Source organism: Ruditapes philippinarum, unplaced genomic scaffold (genome assembly GCF_026571515.1).
Source record: "Ruditapes philippinarum isolate M1 unplaced genomic scaffold, ASM2657151v2 ctg679_1_1_1_1, whole genome shotgun sequence".
NCBI lineage: Eukaryota > Metazoa > Mollusca > Bivalvia > Venerida > Veneridae > Ruditapes > Ruditapes philippinarum.
The window spans coordinates 136,692-159,499 of NW_026857639.1; the positions used below are offsets into that span (position 1 = coordinate 136,692).

The 22,808-nt window shown below is 30.8% G+C and overlaps 1 protein-coding gene and 1 long non-coding RNA gene across 2 annotated transcripts in view; both read left to right on the top strand.

Moving 5' to 3' along the window:
- Positions 1-118: 118 nt before the first annotated feature.
- Positions 119-797, top strand: LOC132750456 (uncharacterized). Its single transcript, XR_009628550.1, has 2 exons — positions 119-247; positions 567-797. It is a non-coding gene; the product is annotated as an uncharacterized LOC132750456 (long non-coding RNA).
- A 289-nt stretch (positions 798-1,086) lies between these two features.
- LOC132750445 (uncharacterized) overlaps positions 1,087-22,808 on the top strand; it is a 30,120-nt gene continuing 8,398 nt past the window's right edge. The window contains exons 1-23 of the mRNA XM_060740435.1: positions 1,087-1,106; positions 1,559-1,701; positions 1,919-2,050; positions 2,257-2,505; positions 2,678-2,732; positions 3,388-3,551; positions 4,017-4,190; positions 4,298-4,513; positions 4,881-4,923; positions 5,241-5,398; positions 5,688-5,870; positions 6,342-6,554; positions 8,253-8,295; positions 8,410-8,567; positions 9,020-9,193; positions 18,610-18,819; positions 19,213-19,255; positions 19,852-20,012; positions 20,448-20,624; positions 20,774-21,026; positions 21,489-21,643; positions 22,009-22,179; positions 22,432-22,684. Coding sequence (XP_060596418.1) covers positions 1,087-1,106; positions 1,559-1,701; positions 1,919-2,050; positions 2,257-2,505; positions 2,678-2,732; positions 3,388-3,551; positions 4,017-4,190; positions 4,298-4,513; positions 4,881-4,923; positions 5,241-5,398; positions 5,688-5,870; positions 6,342-6,554; positions 8,253-8,295; positions 8,410-8,567; positions 9,020-9,193; positions 18,610-18,819; positions 19,213-19,255; positions 19,852-20,012; positions 20,448-20,624; positions 20,774-21,026; positions 21,489-21,643; positions 22,009-22,179; positions 22,432-22,684 — 3,548 coding nt within the window. The remainder of the gene's footprint in view (positions 1,107-1,558; positions 1,702-1,918; positions 2,051-2,256; positions 2,506-2,677; positions 2,733-3,387; positions 3,552-4,016; positions 4,191-4,297; positions 4,514-4,880; positions 4,924-5,240; positions 5,399-5,687; positions 5,871-6,341; positions 6,555-8,252; positions 8,296-8,409; positions 8,568-9,019; positions 9,194-18,609; positions 18,820-19,212; positions 19,256-19,851; positions 20,013-20,447; positions 20,625-20,773; positions 21,027-21,488; positions 21,644-22,008; positions 22,180-22,431; positions 22,685-22,808) is intronic.

Consider the following 22,808-nt stretch of genomic DNA (forward strand, 5'->3'; position numbering starts at 1 on the left):
ATTCAATTTGATTACTTGTTTAAAAATGTGATGACTTCCATGTTCAAAACTGCAAGTAAAACCTTCTATGGTCTAAACATAGTAAATTTCTATTTTTATGAAAAGGATTTGCTTCTTGACGTACCATCGTATCGCCCAACAGACACATTAGAAATAAATGAGCTTATAGAATTCGTCAAGAGCAAGAATCTATCAATTGAAGGTTCTATTGATGACTTGAAAACCAGATACTTGAATAGTGAAAGAAGTAATAATTATTTATAGTTTTCACTTTATATAAAAAATTGAAGCACTTGATACAAAAGAACAAACTCGCCATATCTTAATAGAGAAATATACATTTATAATTTTGTTCAATTAAATAAACAGTTATATTGAATTTGCAACATTGTCAATTTTGAGTAAATTTATGAATAGACAGTCATGCATTTGCAAAATGACAGAAACAAAACTTTAAATTAGATGTGTTATTGCAGTATTTAGAAAGTCTTAGTTAAGAACTCAAATACTTTCTTACTAATTGCTTTAAATATCATCTTGAGTAATTTTGTTGCAATGTTTAATAGGTTGCATCATGGATGGAATCGATATCAGACTACCAGACACGCCATTTGATTTTGTACATTATAACATCTCGGACAATTGTATGCGTGTCAACGTTTTTGTAGACATATCAGGAATAGATATCTTAAGAACATTTACTGCATATGTTGAGCTTGATCCATGTCACTATGTCATACAAGCGGCCTTTGAGAAGTTACACAAAACTGTGATTCTTTTCGAATATGATTGGGGTATGAACACAATTGTTACCTGCCTTAAATATATATTTAAGGATATATTTTAAGTTAAGCATGTGTTAGTATTTATTACCAAAGGGACACATGACAAGCTGTATGCATGTTATTGCCGAAATAACATTTGGAAATTTCTGTAAATAGAAAATAGAAAGCAAGCTTACAACACTATATTGGTATATAAGTGGAATATTTTAAATCAAAATGACATTTTGATAGTCTACAAGTTACTTCTAGTATAATGCAGGACGCAAGCCACTTTGCAGCTCAAATATATTTTATTATGAAAATGAGAATCCTGAAAAAAAGGTATCATTAAAGGTGATACGTTGTATATATCCTATATAGTGTTACACAGGCATGACATGAAATAAAAGGAGCAGTTAAAGTAACTGCAAAATGCTTTACTATAATCAAATATGTTTTACTCTTTTAAGGTAAAGAAGAAAAATTGACACTAACAGATGATGTGTTCCTCACGTTAGTAACTTTTAATACATGTATATCTTCTCACAAAAAAAAAATTTTTAGTTATCCATTACATAAACTTAAAGGAAGGAATGCATTTCATATTTTCTTTAAAAATTACTTCTTTAAAAACGAATACGGGATATGGTAGAATTAGTAATGTATGTAGTTTGAACTCATTCTGATCAAATGTCTTTTATTTATTAACAAATATCAATTTTAAAGTACAGTTCATACCGAGATATAAAGAATTAATTCTGTTTTACTTTTTGAGTTATTCATACTGTTTGCAGATTCAACATAAATAAAGTGGATGATAAAAAAGTTTTCCTTATGGATATTGGAATGGTTTTTCGTCCATTTGGTATCAATGAGAAACTCCTTGATGAATTTGAAATACCGATACCAATTTGCAACGGCAACTTTTCATTGCAAGGTATTATCTGTTTTCATATCATCTTAAATGAAAATTGAACTTTTGTTGCAAATGTTCAGTCAAATATTTATGATATTTAATGTGCCTAATTTTTAATAATTTTTTGTCCATAGACAACACGTACGAAATTGTACTAACAAAAATCAAGACATACTGAAATGTAATCCTTAGTTTCTTTGTTTTTTTATCTAATAGACAATTTATTATTACTTTTCAGGAAACTTAGCAAACATAGCGGAAATGCTCGGAGGGCAGATAAACAGAGAGATATTTGATCTCGTGTTAAAACAATTAGAGATTGATGATATCATTAAGGAAGGGACATGCACTTTACCTCCGCCACCTACAAGTACATTTCTTATGTCTAGTTCCAGTGGTACCCTATGTGTACTCTAAAGCTTAAGGCTTGTGAAATATTGAATATAATTTTATTTTAATTTACGGTTAAAGATTTATTTCTAACGTTTTAAACCGTAATTTGTTTTCATTTATCTATAAACTTTTTAGAATAAATGGTTATTTGTTATCTTATAATCTTAAGTCATTTTATTTCAGATTGCCCATCGGTCATGGACATTTCACAAATGATACCACAAGCCATTGAAAATAATTTACAATGTAATTTGGCTGAAAACTGTTACGGAATATCATGCTGCGTCAATATAAACTTTTCAATTCCGATGTCGAGTATTGAAATGAACATATCATTTCCGGTTTGGTTTCAACTAGATCCCTGCGATTTTCGAATCAACACGGGCATTGGCCCCTCTCAATTCGAGGAGCAACTTTTAAAATATGAGTGGGGTAAAAACAATATATACAATTCATTACTATGACGAATGATTGATTGATATAGAAAAGACTATACATTGTGTATTAAGTTATTCAAAATGTTTTTATTCGAAAATAATATTATTACAGTTTTTCTTTTGTCAAATTGGGAGTAACTTAATTTTATTTTAACTTACCATTCTAGGAAAGGAATCAACAATAGAACTTCTGTCCGGAGACAATGCGCCAATAAAGATAATGTAAGTACTTATCATTTTTATTTATAACGTTTGCTGCATTCTTATATATTGTCAGGGCTTGTATGTTTAATTTTTTAAGTAAAATTTACCGTTGATATTTGATTTGTCTCCCTTTTGTCGTTAAGGCAAAATATTTATATATGTATTGCTTTCATACCTATCAAAATTGTTTTAAATGAATGAAAAAAAATTTAAAGTGTTGATTTTATGACGAGTATTGGTTTGTTTATCGTGAAACTCGTATTATTCTCTAGTTTTTTTCAAAAAGCAATACATTATGTACTTATTTATATGTAAAATTATGACCATTTAAAAAACGAACTTAAATTTAATATTGGCCATTATAAAATAAGTATATAAATGACCAAAATTGAAATTGCTAATATAATGGTTACTAAATTATTCAACCCCTGTCACATTGATTGTCTTGAAATGTCCTTTAAATATATATAATGACTAAAACGACGATATTCGGTGTTCGTGAAAATAATCCGATAAAGGTATTCCATTTTCAAGTAAACATTCAAGACATTTAGAATATTATTTAATATCAACAATTGCACATTTAAAGTACACGACGCGTGTTAGGTTTTTAGACAAACATCACTATGACAAACTGTAAAACATTTTGATGAGAATTTTTCTCAACTTTTAGATATGCAATAGACAACTTCGGCGATGGATTCATAACAAATCTTCGTTTAGAGATATGTTTACCTATAGATGACACGAAATATTGCATTCTTCCTGACGGTTTTGTGCTTTTAGAGGACGAGCAAATACCGGCATGTTCACTGACTGCTTGGACTAATCTAACAGGTTCACTCAAATCTAAAACATATCGATATTAAAAGGAAATTATGACATTAGAAGTTTAATTCATTCATGCCTTTTTTTAAATTATTTATAACTCTTTACAGTGTGCTGCAACATCATGTCAAATTTATTCAATGTCTATACACCTGTCCCAATTGGTAGGTTTTATTTAAAGTTGGAACATCGGAGAGGTCATAAAAAAAGAAGAAAAAAAACATATTTGTTTTGACCCAGAACAGTAAATAGACATTTGCGTGTAAAATTCTATAATACCAAACGGAAAGCAAAACGATCAGGGTTTGATAATAAAAGAAATATTACCACGATCTTATTCCCCAAAACTCTTCGAGAAATACTTTAAAAATACATGCCAAGTTACACCCTTCACTTTTTCATTTGTTTTATAAATATGTAAAAAAAAATAATTGTATCTTAATCTAAACAAAATTTAATATTATTTCATTGCAGACTTCTCATTTGAAGAATGGGTGATTTCGAAAGGAGAGAGTATCGAAGAGCAACTATCAAATGCAGGGAAAGACGCACTCTTAGATCTTCTTGGCTTGAATGAATTTCTGCTTTCGCCGCCATGTGACCGCAAAAGAGGTCCATACAGTCCGTCTATGAGTGGATGGAATAATTGTAAGATTCTTATATCTGTTGCTAAATATTTCTGTTTACATCGAAAACAAAAATAATGATAAAATTTCTAATCATATTGATAATGTGCTTTTGTTTTTTATTCTCAGTATGTCCGAATAGTTTTGTCAACCTTCCCTCCAAGCTGCCGAGTTATTTTTCATGTAGTGTACCAGACTATTGTACAGGAATCAACTGCTGTCTGGAGGTTAAACAAATTGGACTTTCAATTAACGCATTTATAGACATAGACATGTGTAACTACACTATTTCCGGAGGAATTGAAACTCTGACATTCAACTTTTCTCTTTTCAACTACGATTGGGGTAGGTGTTTTATTGTGTTATGCGTGTGATGTTTTAGTAACACATTAGTTAAGACAATGAAAAATATCAACAATGGTTAAAAAAGCTTGACTGGAATTATTTCTTTTATATATTTCCCTTAGAACAGCTATTTATTGCTATGGTAAATAAACGTAGTTATGTTTATGAGAATAATACCTCTCCGAGTATAAAGGAAGTATTGCTTTAATTTATTCTAAAGAAATTTTTGCCGTTCTTGTTGACTGATAAGGGAGATACATTAATATTTTGATCCTAGTAATATTAACACGAACTTTCGGCAATGGTGAGAAAATGTAAAGCAATGTTTACGAGAAGACAATAATGTCTTGTTATGTTTTCATTTTAGGTAAGACAGAAACGGTTTCAGTAAAGGACATCTTTCGATTAAGGTAAGTGAATGCGAATTCAAGAGGCAAATTTAATACGGTTTCACCTAAACTTCAATAACTTTTGAAATAGCAAAACTAATTTTCTTTTTTCATTGCATTTATCATTAAATATGCAAAGGTAAACATTAGCAACAATATTTTGTGTTTTAATAAAATTGTCCACATATTTGCTAATGTGATTTATGAATTTGATAAACCGACACTTTGTTGTTCTGTAATGATTTTTGTATTTGATTTCAAAAATGGACTGACATTTTATCTCAATGAAATAACTCAAAAGTTATTTTCCGATTCAAGAAAAACATTGTTCATTTAAGGTTTTCAATTAAAAAGCCTACCAACGAAAATGTGTTCATCATAACAATGCGATTAGCCGTGTGTCTTGAACGAGATGGAAGATGCATTATTGATGAAAAAGTACTAGATGGCACAAAGGTTCCTCAACCAGGATGTGACATGTCCATAGATATATCAAGTAAAGTGATATATAACATGACAATAATATATTATATGAACATTACTTTTACAATAGCATCTTGACAAGTTCTGGTTGTAATCATTAAACAGTGTAAATAATTTGTAATGAAAAGAAAAGCAATCACTTTATCATTATTTTGGAGTTTCGTCGAAAAAACTGTACTTACAGTTGCTAACTTTGTCGTTAAATATTAATTAGTCCTACAAATCTAATTTTCAAAACTACAGTGTTTCTCATACATATGTTTCAACTTTAAAAAGGTTTTATTCAGTCTTCAATTTTCCAGATTTTTCAGCTGCAGTTTGGTTTGAAAATAATGGTCTTGGAAATCTAAGTATTACTGACGAGCTATGGGGTGATGCTATTACTTTTTTATCAGAAGTTGTTGGTCTAGATAAACACTTCTTAGATGAGCAATGTGACATACAAACAGATCCTTACAAAAATGCCACAATGAGCTGGTATAATGGTAAGCGGCATCTGTAATTGCATCGGGGTTTGCATAAATTTCTTTAGATATTTTAAAATAAGTAATTCCATTGGTCAATGTGAATGGTTTTGTATAAAAGATTTATGCTTTCATTGATTGAACATTTAAAGAAGTCGCTATTATTATGAGTGATTTCTTTACACTGTCATTTTTTAAACATTTTTCTATAAATAAAGCTACAAAATAAAACATACAAATACATGATTATATTATTTATTTAAATTTATTGAAACCTTTTCTTATCTCTAAAAATCAAACATTAAATAATACAGTAATCAAAAAGATCATTTTATGCTTCATGCTGTTCAAAAGTTAAGCATGTGATTATTCTACAATTTTACACTGATTCACGGAAAGTACATTGTTTAAATATGTACAAATTTCATTAAGATTAACGAATATGTTCTTTGATAAAATTGGTAATGAAAAGACTTAAACTTAATATTGTAGAGTGTCAATTTTTGAAAGCGGACCTCCCTGACTTGCCGGATCATTCAGTCTGTCACATCGGTACTTCATGCACATCACTTGCATGTTGTATAAATGTTAACTTTCTTCGACGATCTTTACAAGCGTCTTTTGAGATTGACTTTTGCAATTACACAATTAAAGGGAATTTAGAGAAGTCGAATTTTAAATTTGATCTAATCGACTTTAAATGGGGTAAGTCTTACTTTTTCATATTGATGTACGGTTATGTTAAAATGAATATGTACAGCGAAATTTTCGAGAGACATTCATTATATGTTTCCGGACTGGGTCGATATTTTTGAAATTTTGTCACTGTAATTTATCAAAGTACACATATGTAAACATATTTTCGTCAAATATATTTCAATTTGAGACAACATAACGTTAAAAATATCTCATAACAAACGCTACGGCATACATTGACGTCTACTAAAATGAAACCATATGTCATTTTCTTCTTACCAGTTTTTTTTTCTTTAAATAATTGCCGGAAAAAATCATCATAATACTAAATCTGACATGACCTGTACGATAACTGTGCGACGTATTAAAATTTAAATTTTGAGGTCATACGATACTAAACAAGCTATATATAAAAGATGGATGAGTTCGCGCCTCTTGAAAATAGCGGAAGGATAACGTTGACGTCAAATCGTAAGGAGCATCGCGCCATCATCAAACAGTGCGTGTTTGTAGGATTGACACCAACATATACATACAAGTTCTATAAATGAGTAAAGTGCAATCAGTATGCTGCACATACGTGTTTGATTGGCACAAACGCTACAGGGAAGTAACGGTGGCACTTACGACCATGAACGAACAGGAAGACCATCATAAAATGGTCGTCAGGATAGTGAAATTAGACAAAGTCGCAAAGAAAAATAGAAGAATACTTGTTTTTGAAACTTCCCGAAGTTACAGAATTAAGTGATGGTTGTGTCCACAATGTGTTCACAAACACTCTGAAGATGAACAAAGTGTGTGCTAGAAGGGATCCGAGGTTATAAACACAGGAGCAGAAAGCCGGTCGTGTACGTTGTTCCGAAGCATTGTCCGCCAATATGAGATAGAGCGCAAGCGATTTCCGGGCCGAATCATTACTACAGATATATGAATTGTGCTTTTCACGCTTTCAATTTCTTTCCATAAATATTGATCTTGAATTTTGACCGCCTTATTTTGAGTTCTCATTTCAGGTTATTTGATGTTACTTGATAATGCTTTCCATAGGATATAGGTGCAGATGAAGTTTATCTTATTTTTCATGAGGGCAATGCACCGATCCATCGTGCCGTAGGCACACTGATGACTATTGATTTTTTGGGATTTGAAAAACTAGAACATCCTGTCTATAACTCGTACTTAGCTTTTATGGATTTTGCAGTTTTCTGTGGTAAAATTCGGATTTACGCGGACGATTGCTCGACTCTGTGCTTGAAATTCTAATGGCGGTAAGAACATTACCGAAACAATATGAAAATGACTGATGCTCCACTATATTTTCCAATTGGATGAACCAACAAAAGAAATGCATAAAACGTTTGTGAAATTAATGACGTCGTTTTGTCGTTGTACAATGGTCCCTGAGTTTTTTATCGTGTTACACAGACTGTTTATATTTATACTGCACATGTGTGTTTACTATTTTTTATATTAAGTTATGGCCCTAGCCCGGGAACTTTATGAACGCCCCTCGTATATACAATAAACGGATCACATATTCACCTATTCAAATATTGCATTCATATTAAGAAATTTGTGTTCTTTCATAGAACAAATGCTACCCCAATATTATGCATTTTTTACTAATGAAATGAAACTATTTTGATCAGCTTGAAAATAGAAACACATATTTGATCATTGTATTACAATATAATTTACTTTCAGGATATGAGGCAAAAGAAAAAGTCTTAGATCTTCTTCAAATTAGGTACGGTATGTTGTACATATACATGTATTATACATGCTATTAAAACAATGAAACAATACAACTATATAAAGGAACATTCTAGTTGATGGTTAATAAAATGAAATGGTATTTCAGGTATAAGCTCGACAAAACTGACAAACACTTCATTTTCGATCTCTCTGTTGAAGTATGCATGGATTCTAGGACATCTTGCCAGCCGTCCATAGATATCTACAAGAAAGCTATGATACCCATTCCTGTGTGTAACTTAGATGCAGGATTTACTATTGGAAGTATGGTTTTATCAAGACTAAATATTTCATTATTCCATAATTTTTATAAGAAGAATAATTTAAACGAATTTTATACTACATGTGTTTTGCACTTTTAAATAAAAATCAGAGTCGATCTAATAATAATTGGCTGACCTTAAGAATTCACTTTGATATGAAGGAACTAAACAAAGCAAATTTTTAACGCATGCAAGAAAAGAGTTTTCAATGTAACACAAGTTTATACATAATTATGCTTTCAAACTTGGTGTTTATCTTCAAGTAGCAAGTCATGTATCTAGGTTGCTTATAACACAAATAAATACAATGTTCTATACAAATGATGAGTTTGTTGAAATACACCATTTTCTGTTAACTGTTTTTGCGTTTGATATAAGTACCTTAGTAAGTACGTTTATATATTTATTGGCATCCATTTCCAAATGATGTTCGTTCTTTTTAATGTTTGACAGGCTTTTCACTCAATGAATGGTTAAACAATGTTGGCAGTTCGATTGATGATAATCTTCCTACAGCAGTTGTTGCTTTACTTCTAAGCCAATTAAATATTGACAAATTTCAACAAGAAACACCCTGCTCTTCATCTGATGTAATGTTCATGAATACATCAAATGGATGGAATTCAGGTACATAGGGCATTTCATATGTAACACATGGTGTTTAAACGCAGTGTAGTTGTGGTAATATTTTATTATTTCCAATCTATGTACAATCAATGACTCAATCCTCAGAATACAGATTTACATTAGTTACAATCTCTATTGAAGTCAAGACACTGGAATGATAATAATTACAATGTTTGCACATATATATAAACAATTAATCAATGTAGCATTAAATGAACATCTATAGACATATTGGTCATTGAATGATTAAAACATGTTGTACTCTTTACATCTGTCTTACGTGATGGTTAACTGTGAACAAGATTAATACATATTAAACAGGCTGGAAATAAAAATAAAGAATACAAAAAGAAAGTATATGACCGCCATTTTAATCCATTCAAAGCGCTGTAAATAAAAAATTGCAAATTGTCACAATATGGACTACGGTGGAACACAGGCTGATCACAACTATCATACAAAACAAAGCACAACTCAGTACAAACTATTTAATGATATATTTATAAAAAATAAATGAATATTTATAAATGATAAGCAATGAATGAAAAGAGAAAAATAAAAGTTCCGTGTCCTGTCGAATAGCACTTTGTCTCTTTGTCCCGGTGGCTTAACTCAAAAACAAATATTCACTGATGCTCGAGATGTGACCCATCCAAAGCAAAAGATTGATTCTGTACTGTCTACAGAGTGAAGATCCAAGACTGCGTCGCTACGTCACAATATCCACTATCGTCGCTATGTTGAACACATGCGTGATACAAAATTGAAGGTGAATCCTCCGAGTAGAAGCTACAAAATATAAAACATGGTTAATGTCCATGGTACACAAATATAAGGGTATAAGTATGTCCCTTTAGAATAGCCGGACCTTTGTTGGATTCCTATAAACAAAGCTTTCAAAAAATAATGTCCCTTATGGAACGCCATACACACTGGTATAAGAAATTCAACGTTGATTATATATCGTAGCACGTTGATATAAAACATAAAGCCAGACCGGTTGCCACCTAAATATCGACGAAATGCTTCCTTGAATCGAATCCATATTATTTTCATACAAAAAATGATGATGATGTGATATGAACATTACTTAAAGAAATAAGAATTATATAAAAAGAACATATGCTGCAGACTTAATTATAAACGACTTACTGTATTAAACAAGAACATGAAAACTTAGTTTAGTAAATACACATGAACATATGCATAAAATACGTGTACTCAAGGCGTTGACGGCCTTCCATACATAACAACAACTATCAATGATAATAAACATATTACCAATATTCAAGACTAGAGTCATAAATCTACAGCAGACGAAAAATTACAGAACGAAAAATAACTGTAAAAAATACAAAATAAAATTTCTATAAAACGAATTTGTAATAACTAATTAAACTGAATTACGATCTTCTGAAATAACAAAAAATCACTAAAATAAAACAACAAGAAAAGAAAAATTTACCTTGCGCAAGCTTAAAAATTTACACAACAAAAATAAATGTGTCTGTCATAATGACCTTGTGCGTCTTTACAAGTCTAAATGTGAGTCCCCAAAGAAGATTTAAGGTGATTCCGCTTTGTCAGCCATGTTTGTTTTCACAAAGTCTGTCCAAAGTGAAAGTAGGCAGAAATTCTTATAACAAAAAAGCTCACATTGTTATATGATGAGCCATTTGCAAGTACACATCCAGTTCTATGTTTTAAAGACTATTTTAAACAAAAATAAAAGTGATAACAATAAGAAAATTTACCTTGAATGGGCTAAATTTCTGAAGACCAAAAACATTCTGTTGCAAATTTTTATGCACATTTCATGAATGGCAAAATGCTTTTTAAAGTATGTTTTAGTGCCTACAAAAGCTATTTTTGCAGAAAATACAAAAAACTTTAAAAAACATAAATCTTAGGAAAGTAGTTTATCTGACCTTGAAAAAACATGGCCACCATGACATGTGTAAAAAAAGTAGTATCATGAAAATAAACATAATTTATCTATTTCTTGTGTACATGACAAACAGACACACTTCACTGCTACACATAAAAAAGGTTAGATTTTAAAGTTCGATTGTGTTTTCATTTTAATTGAAGTTCATAAGGCTATAAATGATGATTGTTTTCTTGCACTACTTTTTTACAAAAAATAATGGAGGCCATGTGCTTAGAAGCACATGAGATAAAGATTTATTTGGAGTTAAGTTTTGAAAGATTTTTGTATTTGCTGCAAAAAATAGCTTTTGTAGGCACTAAAACAGATTTTAAAAAGGATTTTGCCATTCATGAAATGTGCTTAAAACTTTGCAACAGAATGTTTTTGGTCTTCAGAAATGTAGCACATTCAAGGTAAATATTCTTATTGTTATCATTTTTATTTTTGTTTATAATTGTCCTTAAAATATAAACCTGGAAGTGTACTTTCAAATGGTTCATCATTTTACAATAAGAGCTTTGTTGTTATATGAATTTTGGCCTACTTTCACTTTGAACAGACTTGAGTGAAAACAAACATGGCTGACAAAGCGGAATCTCCTTAAAATCGTTCAATATATAAGCATAATAACCCTAAGTCGAAAGCGTGAAACATAACTTTCACGATTATCTTGCATTCCAGAACGCATGTATAACAAAATATACAGGCCCGTAATATCAAATTTATAGACCATAAATAATTTGCACTTTACCACACAAATCTAACTTTCTTATTACTGGACCGAATTTTATGAAAAATATATCAAAATGCTTGGAATGATACCAAGAAATTTAAGCAATAAATGAATATACTAAAATAAGTAATTTCACTCGATAACTCTGAATTTTACAGAAGATGATACAATAATTTACATTGTATTTAGTATAAAACTGATGTTTGGCATGAAAATAGAATTTAAAAAATCAAAGTACTGAAAGCACTTCTGAACATTTACGAAATGGTTTACTTTGTGACACAAATAAACTGAAAAAAATCAATTATCATTTCGGTCATCACAAAATTACCTCAAATACTTCTCATGAATGTTCAGATACAGTAGGGTGAACGTGTCAGTTTACACGCAAAACGCACGTTACACGCTTTACGAACGCACGTTACACGCTATACGAACGCACGTTATACGCACGCAAAACGAAACGAAATACGCAGACGCACGCAAAACGATATACGCTAAACGAAATACGCTAAACGATATACGCACGCTAAAACGCACGCAAAATGAAAACGTTTCTAAACCTTTATTAAAACATCGTAATCATTTTAAGTTTTTAACAACTTTAGCTACATGTAGAACGTTTAAGCGTTAAATTTTGATCATCATATACATGTAGATCTATACTGTAAGGTAGCTAGAAATGTATTTTAAACGAGTTTATGTAAGAACTGAAATGCACTCAACCTAGCACCGAAATAAATTTTTGTCACAACCTCAACAAATGATTTTTAGATATATTTATAAGCTATCATGCGCTAATATCGAAAGTAAAAAAGTTAATGTAAAGTGTGTCCTTTTTATACGCAATTGGATAAAGAACTATCCCTTGCATTCACTACGTAATCTCTACGTAATAGTCCAAAATGGCCGACATTGAAAAATTCATTGCAAATTTTTATAAATATACAGTGGTAACAATTAAATTCAGATGGATTTATGTGGCAAATCTATATATTAAGTGAGGCTGCATCATAAATGTTACAATCGAAATATATAATCTTGAGTGTAAAATAAAGGAATTAACTATTTTGACAGAAGTCACGAAAACAGATTAAAAACACAGGATTCCACCACGGATAACATTGAGGGAAATGGATAACATTAAAGGAAAAGCTTCCAGAATCAAGAATGATTAAATTGCTGGCACAATACGTAGATTTAAGTTGATGTCCTGTATGTTTCTTTAGGACACCGCAATTGATTTACTGTCTTGTCGCCAGTAAAAGCTTCTCAAAACGAAAGTGAAAGTAGAAATAATCAGCGAAATCTCTAAAAAAAGGTAAAATTTCTAGGACATTACAATAAATTAGTATAGATCTATATAAATATTAAGAACGCAATTTTATTTTAGGTCTGAAACTGTAATCAAGAGGAAAAAAATGAGGAAAATTATTGGATTTTCAAAGACAGCACAACAGAAAATATTTTTCATGTCACTTAAAATTGAAACTTATTGATCTGCGCTTAATATGTAATATGAAATTAGGCAGAGCCTATGAACGGGGAAGTCATTAAAAAATTCCTTTCTTTCTTTCCGTTTTAAAATTGTCATTCGGTATTACATGCACCGCTTCCCTTTTCACTCAGAACACTGGACGTTTATTATTTATCCGAAAAGTTGAGATTTATTCCGTTATCAGAATACCCCGCCTTTTATCATTGAGTTACATTGTAAATGGTGGCCCCCGACTAGAACTGACACTGAAAATTTCATTGATAGGTATAGAATTCTATATATTTTTTAATTGTTTTTTATTTGATTTTCTTTTAAATATAAACATGTAGTCTATAGCCGGGCAAGTCAAAGCCCGGACCCGCGATTTTTGACTTCCCCGTATAAATATGGTTGATCACACACCAGTGCCGATTTTGCCACTCGGTAAATATGGTATTGCACATCCATGCATATAATTTGACATGACCTCATTAGCGTTATAAAAACATTATGTAAAGATGGCTAAATGGTAGCGTTATACTATAGGCGTAGAAATGAAAAACTCCTCTTATTTCACTTTAAACGGTCTTTATTTTGTGTATGTGATACAGTAGGGTGAACGATTCAGTTTACACGCAAAAACGCACGTTGCAGAAAAAACGCATGCACGTTACATGCTATACGATAACACACGTTACACGCACCCTTTATGAAACGAAATACGCAAACGCGTGCAAAACGAAATACGCTACACGATATACGCACGCTAAAACGCACGCAAAATAGAAATCGTTTCTAAACGTTAATAAAATATCCTTATCATATAAATTTTTAACAACTTCTAAGCTAGATCATTTAGTGATTTGATTAACCCTTTCACTGCCATAGGGACGGCTTAAACCGTCCCTGTTATTTTCGGCGTATTTGCCATATGGACGGCTTTAGCCGTTTCTATAACAATAATAGTTATAATAATAAATTAATAATAGTAATAATAAAAATAATAATAAATCTAAAGAAAATTATACCATCAACAATAATTATTATTATACTAACAGATTTGGAAACATATATAATTATTATAATACTAATAACAAATAATAATAATTATATTAATTAATAATATAGTAATTTCTTAGAAAATCCTCTGGCAAATAGGTGAACAATAAAACAATATTATAACCCTCTGGCAGGGAAAGGGTTAAATGAAAGCTAGCCATTCATGTATTTTAAACGGGTTTATGTTAACTAACTTATCTTATGTCCCCTCATTAGTGAATAGTTCAGAGCTGTAAAAATGAAAAAATCAGTTTTACAGTATTTTTTTTGTGATTCCATATACCATGCCAGTAATGGTCCCCTGACAGGGAAGGGAACACTTCCTTACTGATAGTGGATCTGAACACCTCTGTCTGCATTATAGGACATTTGCCATACCTTTTTTTTTTATTTTTCAATGAAATTTGGTGGATTTTTTCAATATCAATCAAACAGATGTAATTGTTACTCAATATTATAGTGATATGTTGCCTTACTAACTTGGTTTCATTTCCTAGGAGGTTATAATAAGGGAAAATTACCCCCATTTTTAAATATGTAATGTATTTGCTTGAACAAATAGGCATCATAGAAAATTTACCTTATCTCTCGTCATTGTCAATATAATTCAATGGGGTTTTCTTATTTTAGTCAATTAGATGTAGTAGTTACTTGATAGTATAACATTATTTGGCTTTACTTACTTTGTTTCAGTGACCAAAAGGTTATTACAATGTAAACTTACCCAAATTTTCAATGATTTAGTCTGGTAAAGTTATTAATAAGGCATTATAGAAAATAAGCCATTATTTCTTAATTTGCAATGAAATTTGTTGGGATTTTCTTATATAAGTCAAGTTGATGTAGGTTTAACTTAATATAATAATACTATGTTGCTTATATAACTTTGATTCATTTACCATGAGGTTATAATCAGGTAATATTACTCCCATTTTTAATGAATTAGTGTGTTAGCTTGTATAGTTATACATCATAGGAAATAAGCCATAATTTTTTGAATATTCAATGTAATTTATTGAGATATTCTTATTTTAATCAATTAGATATGCTTGTTAATTAATATAATAGATTTATGTTGCACTTATAATTCAGTTTCATTTCCTAGGCTGATATAATAAGGTAAAAATCCCCATTTTGTAGTGAATTGGTGTTCTATCTTAAGACAGTAAGGTATCTTAGGAAATTTACAATAACTCTTATATTTTGTAATGAAATTTGGTTGGACTTCCTTACTTTAGTCAATTAGATACCTTTGTTAATTAATATGATAGATAAATGTTCCTCTTGTAGCTTTGTTTAATTTCCAAGGCTCTTTTAATTAGGTAAAATTTTCATATTTTGTAGTGATTTAGTGCACTATTATCTTGGACATTTAGGCATCTTAGATTTGCCATAATTCTCATATTTTGTAATGAAATTTGTTAGGACTACCTTATTTTAGTCAATTACATATGTTTGTTAATTAATATAATAGATTTATGTTATATAAAAAATTCTGTATCATTTCCTAATAGGTTAAGTTTAAGGTAAAATTACCCGGTGTATCAACATTTTATGTGGCACTGCTTTCTTTAATAGTTGGGGTCCAGATAAAATTTACTATAAATTTTATATTTTTCCTGGACAATTATTGAAATCTTCTTTTTTAAGTCATCTAATGAAAGCTTTTAATTAATAAAGTTGATTTGGATTAAGTTATCAATTACATTACTTTTCATAGGGATCTTGTATTATATGCCTTTTTTAATGAACTGACCTACCTATGAAGCATAAAATTGATATTGTAGGAAAATTAAAATTACAATCAATTGAAATTGTACAGGTCCCAAAAGATATATTAGTATGCAAAATGGGAAACCGTTTATGTAAATTAATATAAATACATAGGTGATATTTAAGTATATTATAGTTAGAATTTTATCAGTTATGTCTAGGTTTATAACTTACTTGAGGGAAGTTAAACAAGTGTCTCGGGACTACAGCATACCTATCTTACTCAGCTGAGAAAAATCTTTAAAGAATTATAATTATGGTTATAATTATATGGAAAGGTTATATACTTTTAAGTTAGCAAAGGGCGACACAGGCTCATCTCGGGTATCTCAAAGGGGTATTATGTTAAGTAATGATTACGGATTGATAAACCTTAAAAGTGATTTTAGATAATATACAGAATAAAAATCAAGAAAGCTATATATATGTTTATCAAAGTGGGTTATATTATTGACCTCATATAAGATTAAGATATATTTGAGCCCCGTCACGATAAAAGCAACATAATGGGTTTGCGACCAGCAAGGATCCAGACCAGCCTGGGCATCTGTTCGCTATCAGTGTTATACGGTTTGTAAGTGACCAGTAAAAGCCCAGGCCACATACAAAAATAGTAGTCTATGGCTTGATTATGAGCTGACAGGTAGGGGAATTTTGTAAAGGGTGGCTTAGCCTGTCTGTTGTGATTACATGTCTAAAAAGTTCAACATGCTATATTTTAGCCACCACAGAATTTTTTATCTAGAAAAATATCTAGTTATTTTTATTTGTACAAAAATATAGAAATAGTACAATGTACAATGTATAATTAGTAAAATGTTCACTATACATGTACAAATAATGAAACTATCAACAAATGTCGGTACAGCTGCGGTACAGTATTTAGACGGTCACGGGTTCGAGTACATGTCAGGATGCACTTTTTTCTCACCCTGTGACTGACAAACATTTGTATAGCCCAGCTAGAAATTAATTCATAATGCTAAGTAAGCATTGGAAATTCGAAGAAATATTTGCATACACAGTAGGTTTATAACTATTTAGTATTTAAACAAGTAAAACGTGTAAGCGGCCGAATAGCTCAGAGGAACTCAAGAGCCGCGGAATCGTATTCCGAGTGTCAGGGGTTCGAGTGCCTGCCAGGCTGTTACATATCAATATAAATCCGTCAAGAAAAATAGGAAGGAACTGTCTAAAATAATTATCACCCTAAATAGTACTCGGATAGGATTCGGACAGTCTTTGATGAAAAGTCAGAAGATGAACTTGTAAAGGGGGTGGGGTGCTAGTCTGATCACATCATTTGATGTCTGACGAACCTCGTATCTAATATATATTGGCACGCATATAAACATCTGTTTGCTGAATTGAATATCAAAAATGTTGCAATTAATTAGTAATTATATCTTATGCGTATGTAAAATAGGATTAAAACTAATTGATCTTCGGCTTTAAGCATGTAGAAATCTGACCAGTATTCACCGCGAGGTCACAAACTTTAAAACTTTAATGTAAATATCACAATAATACTTCTTAATATAATATTTCTATTCTTTGACAGGGACACAGAACATCTCTTACATGTTTAAGAAACAACAAATTTACATAATACATCTATCTAAGAAATTCTTTTACTTCTCAATAGTAACAGACGCAAAACACGGTACTTAAGCGCTTAGACGAACGCAGACGCACGCTAAACGTTTCTGGGAATAAGAAACGCACGCTTTCAGACGCACGATAAACGAAAAACGATACACGGAAAACGATAAACGTTAAACGCTTGTAAACGATGCACGCTTGAGAAAGCGTTTCAGCAAACGCACGTTGCACGCTATACGCACGCACGTTACACGAAAAACGGACGCACGAAAAACGCTATTTTTGACAACCGAAACGTTCACCCTACTGTAGTCCAACCAAATGCATATTCCTGACAAGTTATCAAAAATCTGAATAATCAGTTCATCCGCAAAACTCTCGCGAGATGACAAGGAACACAAGAAACAAAAAAAATCTAAAGAGATAAAAAAAACGGAAAGAGCTGACAAGTTTCATAATAATATTAAACAAAACTATGACCCTGCTACAATAAGATGTATTTACAAAAAATACATTGATGCAGCTGCACAGGATCATATTTGCGCAAAAAATCTGAAAACTTTACAGTGTCATGTACACGAAATATTGATATGTTTATATTTATAAAAGTAAAGAAGTTTAATTAACCATCTATGAATGCAAACATAGTAAAAACAACGCTATCATAGACATCTGGTGCGCCATCTTTTGTAATTAAACGGATATTTTGACATTTTTGATTTTCAGATATAATTTGAAAAAATTCCATAAAATGTGTTTTAATTTTTATACCGAAACAATAACCTATCACTATTGCTTTATGTAAACATAGATTATAAAAAAGTATCATTTACCAATTACAGAATGTAACGCTTCCTTTACACTACCGTCACTGCCAGATGAAATGGTGTGCTACATGGGTGACACATGTACAAGTATTGAATGTTGTGTATCTGTTGATATACTAAGAACATCTATCCATGTGAAATTTCTCCTCGATACCTGTAGATACAAACTTACAATGGGAATTGAGCGTTTGGAGACGGAAGTAATCTTACTGGACTATCAATGGGGTACGATCCAATTAAGTTATTTCAGTTAATATCAGCTTTTCTCTGAAATAAAAAGTTTTGATTCTTATTGATAAAGTCGGTTGTTTAATTCATTTTGCCGGTAACATTGATCAACGGAATAAAAGATAAAATAAATGATTCCCTGAAAAACATCATACGCGTCCATATTGGAAATAGTGCATATCCGATCTGATTGATCCCGTTAAACGGTTTACATTTTCTTTTATATCATATAAAATTGTTCCAATGATGTTAAGGGAACAAACAAAGGGATTTCTAAACCCATGTTGGTAAAATTGTTATGATTATTAGACAAATTCATCATATTACTTATATCATATATAATATAGTATATTCATCCCCCGTTTTATAGTCCATTCCTTTAATTTTCAGGCAAAACAGGACATTTTACTCTCGGAGGAGTTTTTCAAATAGAGTATGTTTTTTCTTAAATTTACTTTTTATTTACAGGAATTATACTTACTTATTACCATCTTTTCAGTAGACAGCGAAATTATATTTTGTAATTTCACATTAAATTATTAAAGTATAAATTTCACGGTAGATACATAATATTTTATCATTTGTAAATGAAAACAATGTCATAAATCAGTGGAAATATCGTCATAAATACACTCTGTCGCACGTAAAAGGTGTTTGAATACAGGTAGCACATGTCATTTTTTGTGTGAAACTTTACATAAATATTTTTCAACAAGAACAATGTGTCGTGTAATGTTTGAGAGTGCATGCTACTCGGCAAAAAATTGTAAAAGTGACTGACAACCACTAAAACCATGAAATTCAGAGCTATTGTTAAAGCAAATTGTATATCACTCGTGAACACCAGGTCTTATATTTTTATTCGAGGTCACTCGCAAAAATGTTACATACGGTGCAGAACAAACAAATATCATATATAGTATGTTACAGCTTTGCTACTATTTCTGTCGCTTAACATTTTCTCATCATTTTCAATTATTAAAGCTTTAATTGTGATGACTTTACTTAAATACAAATAAATTTTTGCAGGTACAGAATCGATGACCTGCAAAGTCAGAAGAAGTTTATTGTAAATGCGAAGTTGAAGATTTGTTTTGAACAAGAGTATTGTCTCTATGAAATCGACATTCTATCAGACGCTTATATTCCAAAACCTCTTTGTGACTGGAATGTTCGAATCACGGCACCGGGTAATTGTCAAATATTTCACAATTGCTTACAGTATGGTATAATATTTTTAGTCTGTATCATACTAACTCGAAATGTTTTTTATGTTTTATGTCAGGTTATTTTTTTGTCAAAATTCTTTATTAGACGAAAAATGTTAATAAATAAGAATATTTGTGTTACTGCGTCATGAAGATGTGTTATGAATATAATATCAATTTTGGACAGCTCACACACTTTTGTGGTTAATATACTTTAATATTCATAATTATTCTATTTTGAAATGAACTCGTAGTTATTAACAATGTTTATACATCGGAATTTCAATTTTCTTCCATTTAACATTTGGAAAATAATTAAAAAATAATTGCAAGTAGAAATTTCATTTTTAATAAAATATATAAAGTGCACATTACGTTCGCGTAGATTAATTCATTGTTATTTATTGATGTGCACAGGTTTTTCACTAGATGACTGGATAAGCCAAGAGGGTTATGACTTTGAAAGCGGATCATTAAAGGAATACATGATAGAGAAATTGTTTGATACGCTTGGACTGTCCAAATATTTAGACGAAAATGAATGTAATAGAGAAATGCATCCGTTTACAAATGGTTCGAATGGCTGGACAACAGGTACGTTACCCGATCAATCTGTATAGATCAGAATATGATTATGTTGGAATCTTAATCTTAAATGATTAATAAGCAACGGCTTGAGAGTGTTACCTTTTGTGGCTTATCATTAATAATGTCAGATTCAATAAGATACTCTTCTATTTCAGACTGTCCTAGAACATTAGATACCATTGGACTTCCAGATGTGATATCATGCCATATTCCGACGTACTGCACAGGATTTGATTGTTGTGTTTACATGGATATAGTGAAGCGCTCTTTCAAACTGTATTTACATATTGACACTTGTAATAACATGTTTTCAATTGGGATTGAAAAGTTCGGATTGAACGTTTCTCTTCTTGAGTACGAGTGGGGAAAAGCAGAACAGTTCTCGTTATTTGGTGCATTGCGGATAAGGTATTTCTGAAACATGAAGTTTAAAATATATAAAACACTTATATTAAAACACATATATTAAAATATTTAAACACATGTTTGCATAAAATATGCGATTCCACTTTAGTTTTGGAATCATAATAATTAACTATGAAGAATTTATGAACAAAATGATACTTTTTTCGAGAATATGCAAAAACTTTGTTTATTGCTTACTAAATAGTTTGAGGTGACTATCATTTTTTATGAATTTTGTGGAAAAATCGCTGTTTCCATCACATGCTCCTTGTTTAGCTTTGATAATGTTTAAAAGCTATTCCTCCAATGCAATTATCAATTTGAATTCATTTTACAATGAGTTATTCTTTGACGTACATAAATACAACATAACATAGTATTGAAAGATTTTTGTGTTTGTCATTTGTATTCAAAGTGTCATTCAAGGCTTTTACAATTACAAAAAATATATTACGCATTTTGCAGTTACTCTGTATTAAACTTGGCTACAGAACACCAATATGTGATTAATCTGGACATGTCTTTATGTATCAAAGAATCGACTTGTGAAACTACCTTTTCACTTTTAAAAGATGCAAGAATTCCAAAAATAGGATGCGAAAGGAAAGAGTCTTTATCAGGTATAGATTAAGGCAATGTATCTTTACTGCTTGTGTAAAATGCAATGTTTCAGGCTTTAAATGTTAACTGCCTAACAGTAATTTTATATTTTCATGGTCGTTTGGGATAATTTATTCCACGATACAAAAGAGCTTAAACCAATACTATATGCTTTAACCAATACTATATGCAACTACATGCTTCATTATTATGCATAGTACGGCTCTTAATTGCCATGAATCGACTCAATAAAATGAGTCTGTTATATTTCTTGATGAAACTGATTCTACTGGTTTCAAGAATAGTTATATCCTGAAGGTAATATGTGCACTCACTAGAGATTTCATTTTAATGCTTTAATGACTGAAGTTATTTTTTCTTTAAGATTTCAAAATGGATCAGTATCTAGACAGTATCGGAGTTCGGCTTGGTGATATAGAGAATACTTTGTCTGGCATCGTAGCTGACAAACTGCTAGAAACACTTGGTGTCTCTATGTATATTCTTGAGGAGCAATGTGAACATACAGTTAGCAATGAACAATATATTACAAATGGTATTAAAAGTAACAAATATATTATAATGTTATTTGCTGTTGTTATATTTGATATTCATATATTGATTCCTTTTCGCTATCTGAGACATAAGGTCTATTCATGTAAGACCAAAGATTTATCACTTATATCTTAAGAACAATTGAAGAACAACTTACTGGAATGCTTGAATAGTAGAAGTAATGGCACACATAGATGTATCATTTAATGAGCTACTATAACCTATTAGATAAAATCATAAATGATATTTTCAGAATGTGACGCATTAGATATTGACTTGAAGACTCCTGATATAATGACATGTATCATACCTACACATTGTACCGGAATCACGTGCTGTATCAATATTCCACTGATTGGTAGATCAATAAGTGTTACAGTTGACCTCGATGCCTGCACATACCAACTTTCAATTACTATCGAAAAACTCAAACTGGACATACGACTTTTCGAATACGAATGGGGGACATGGCAGCAGTTTGACATTAAAGATGTTTTTAGATTGAAGTAAGTTTTTCATAAACTGCGAATTGAACAGCATCCATAAATTGCGACATTATTTATTGCAACTATATTTAAAAATCTCAGCGTGTATTTAACTTATTTACATGTTTCATGTTGTATCTTATAA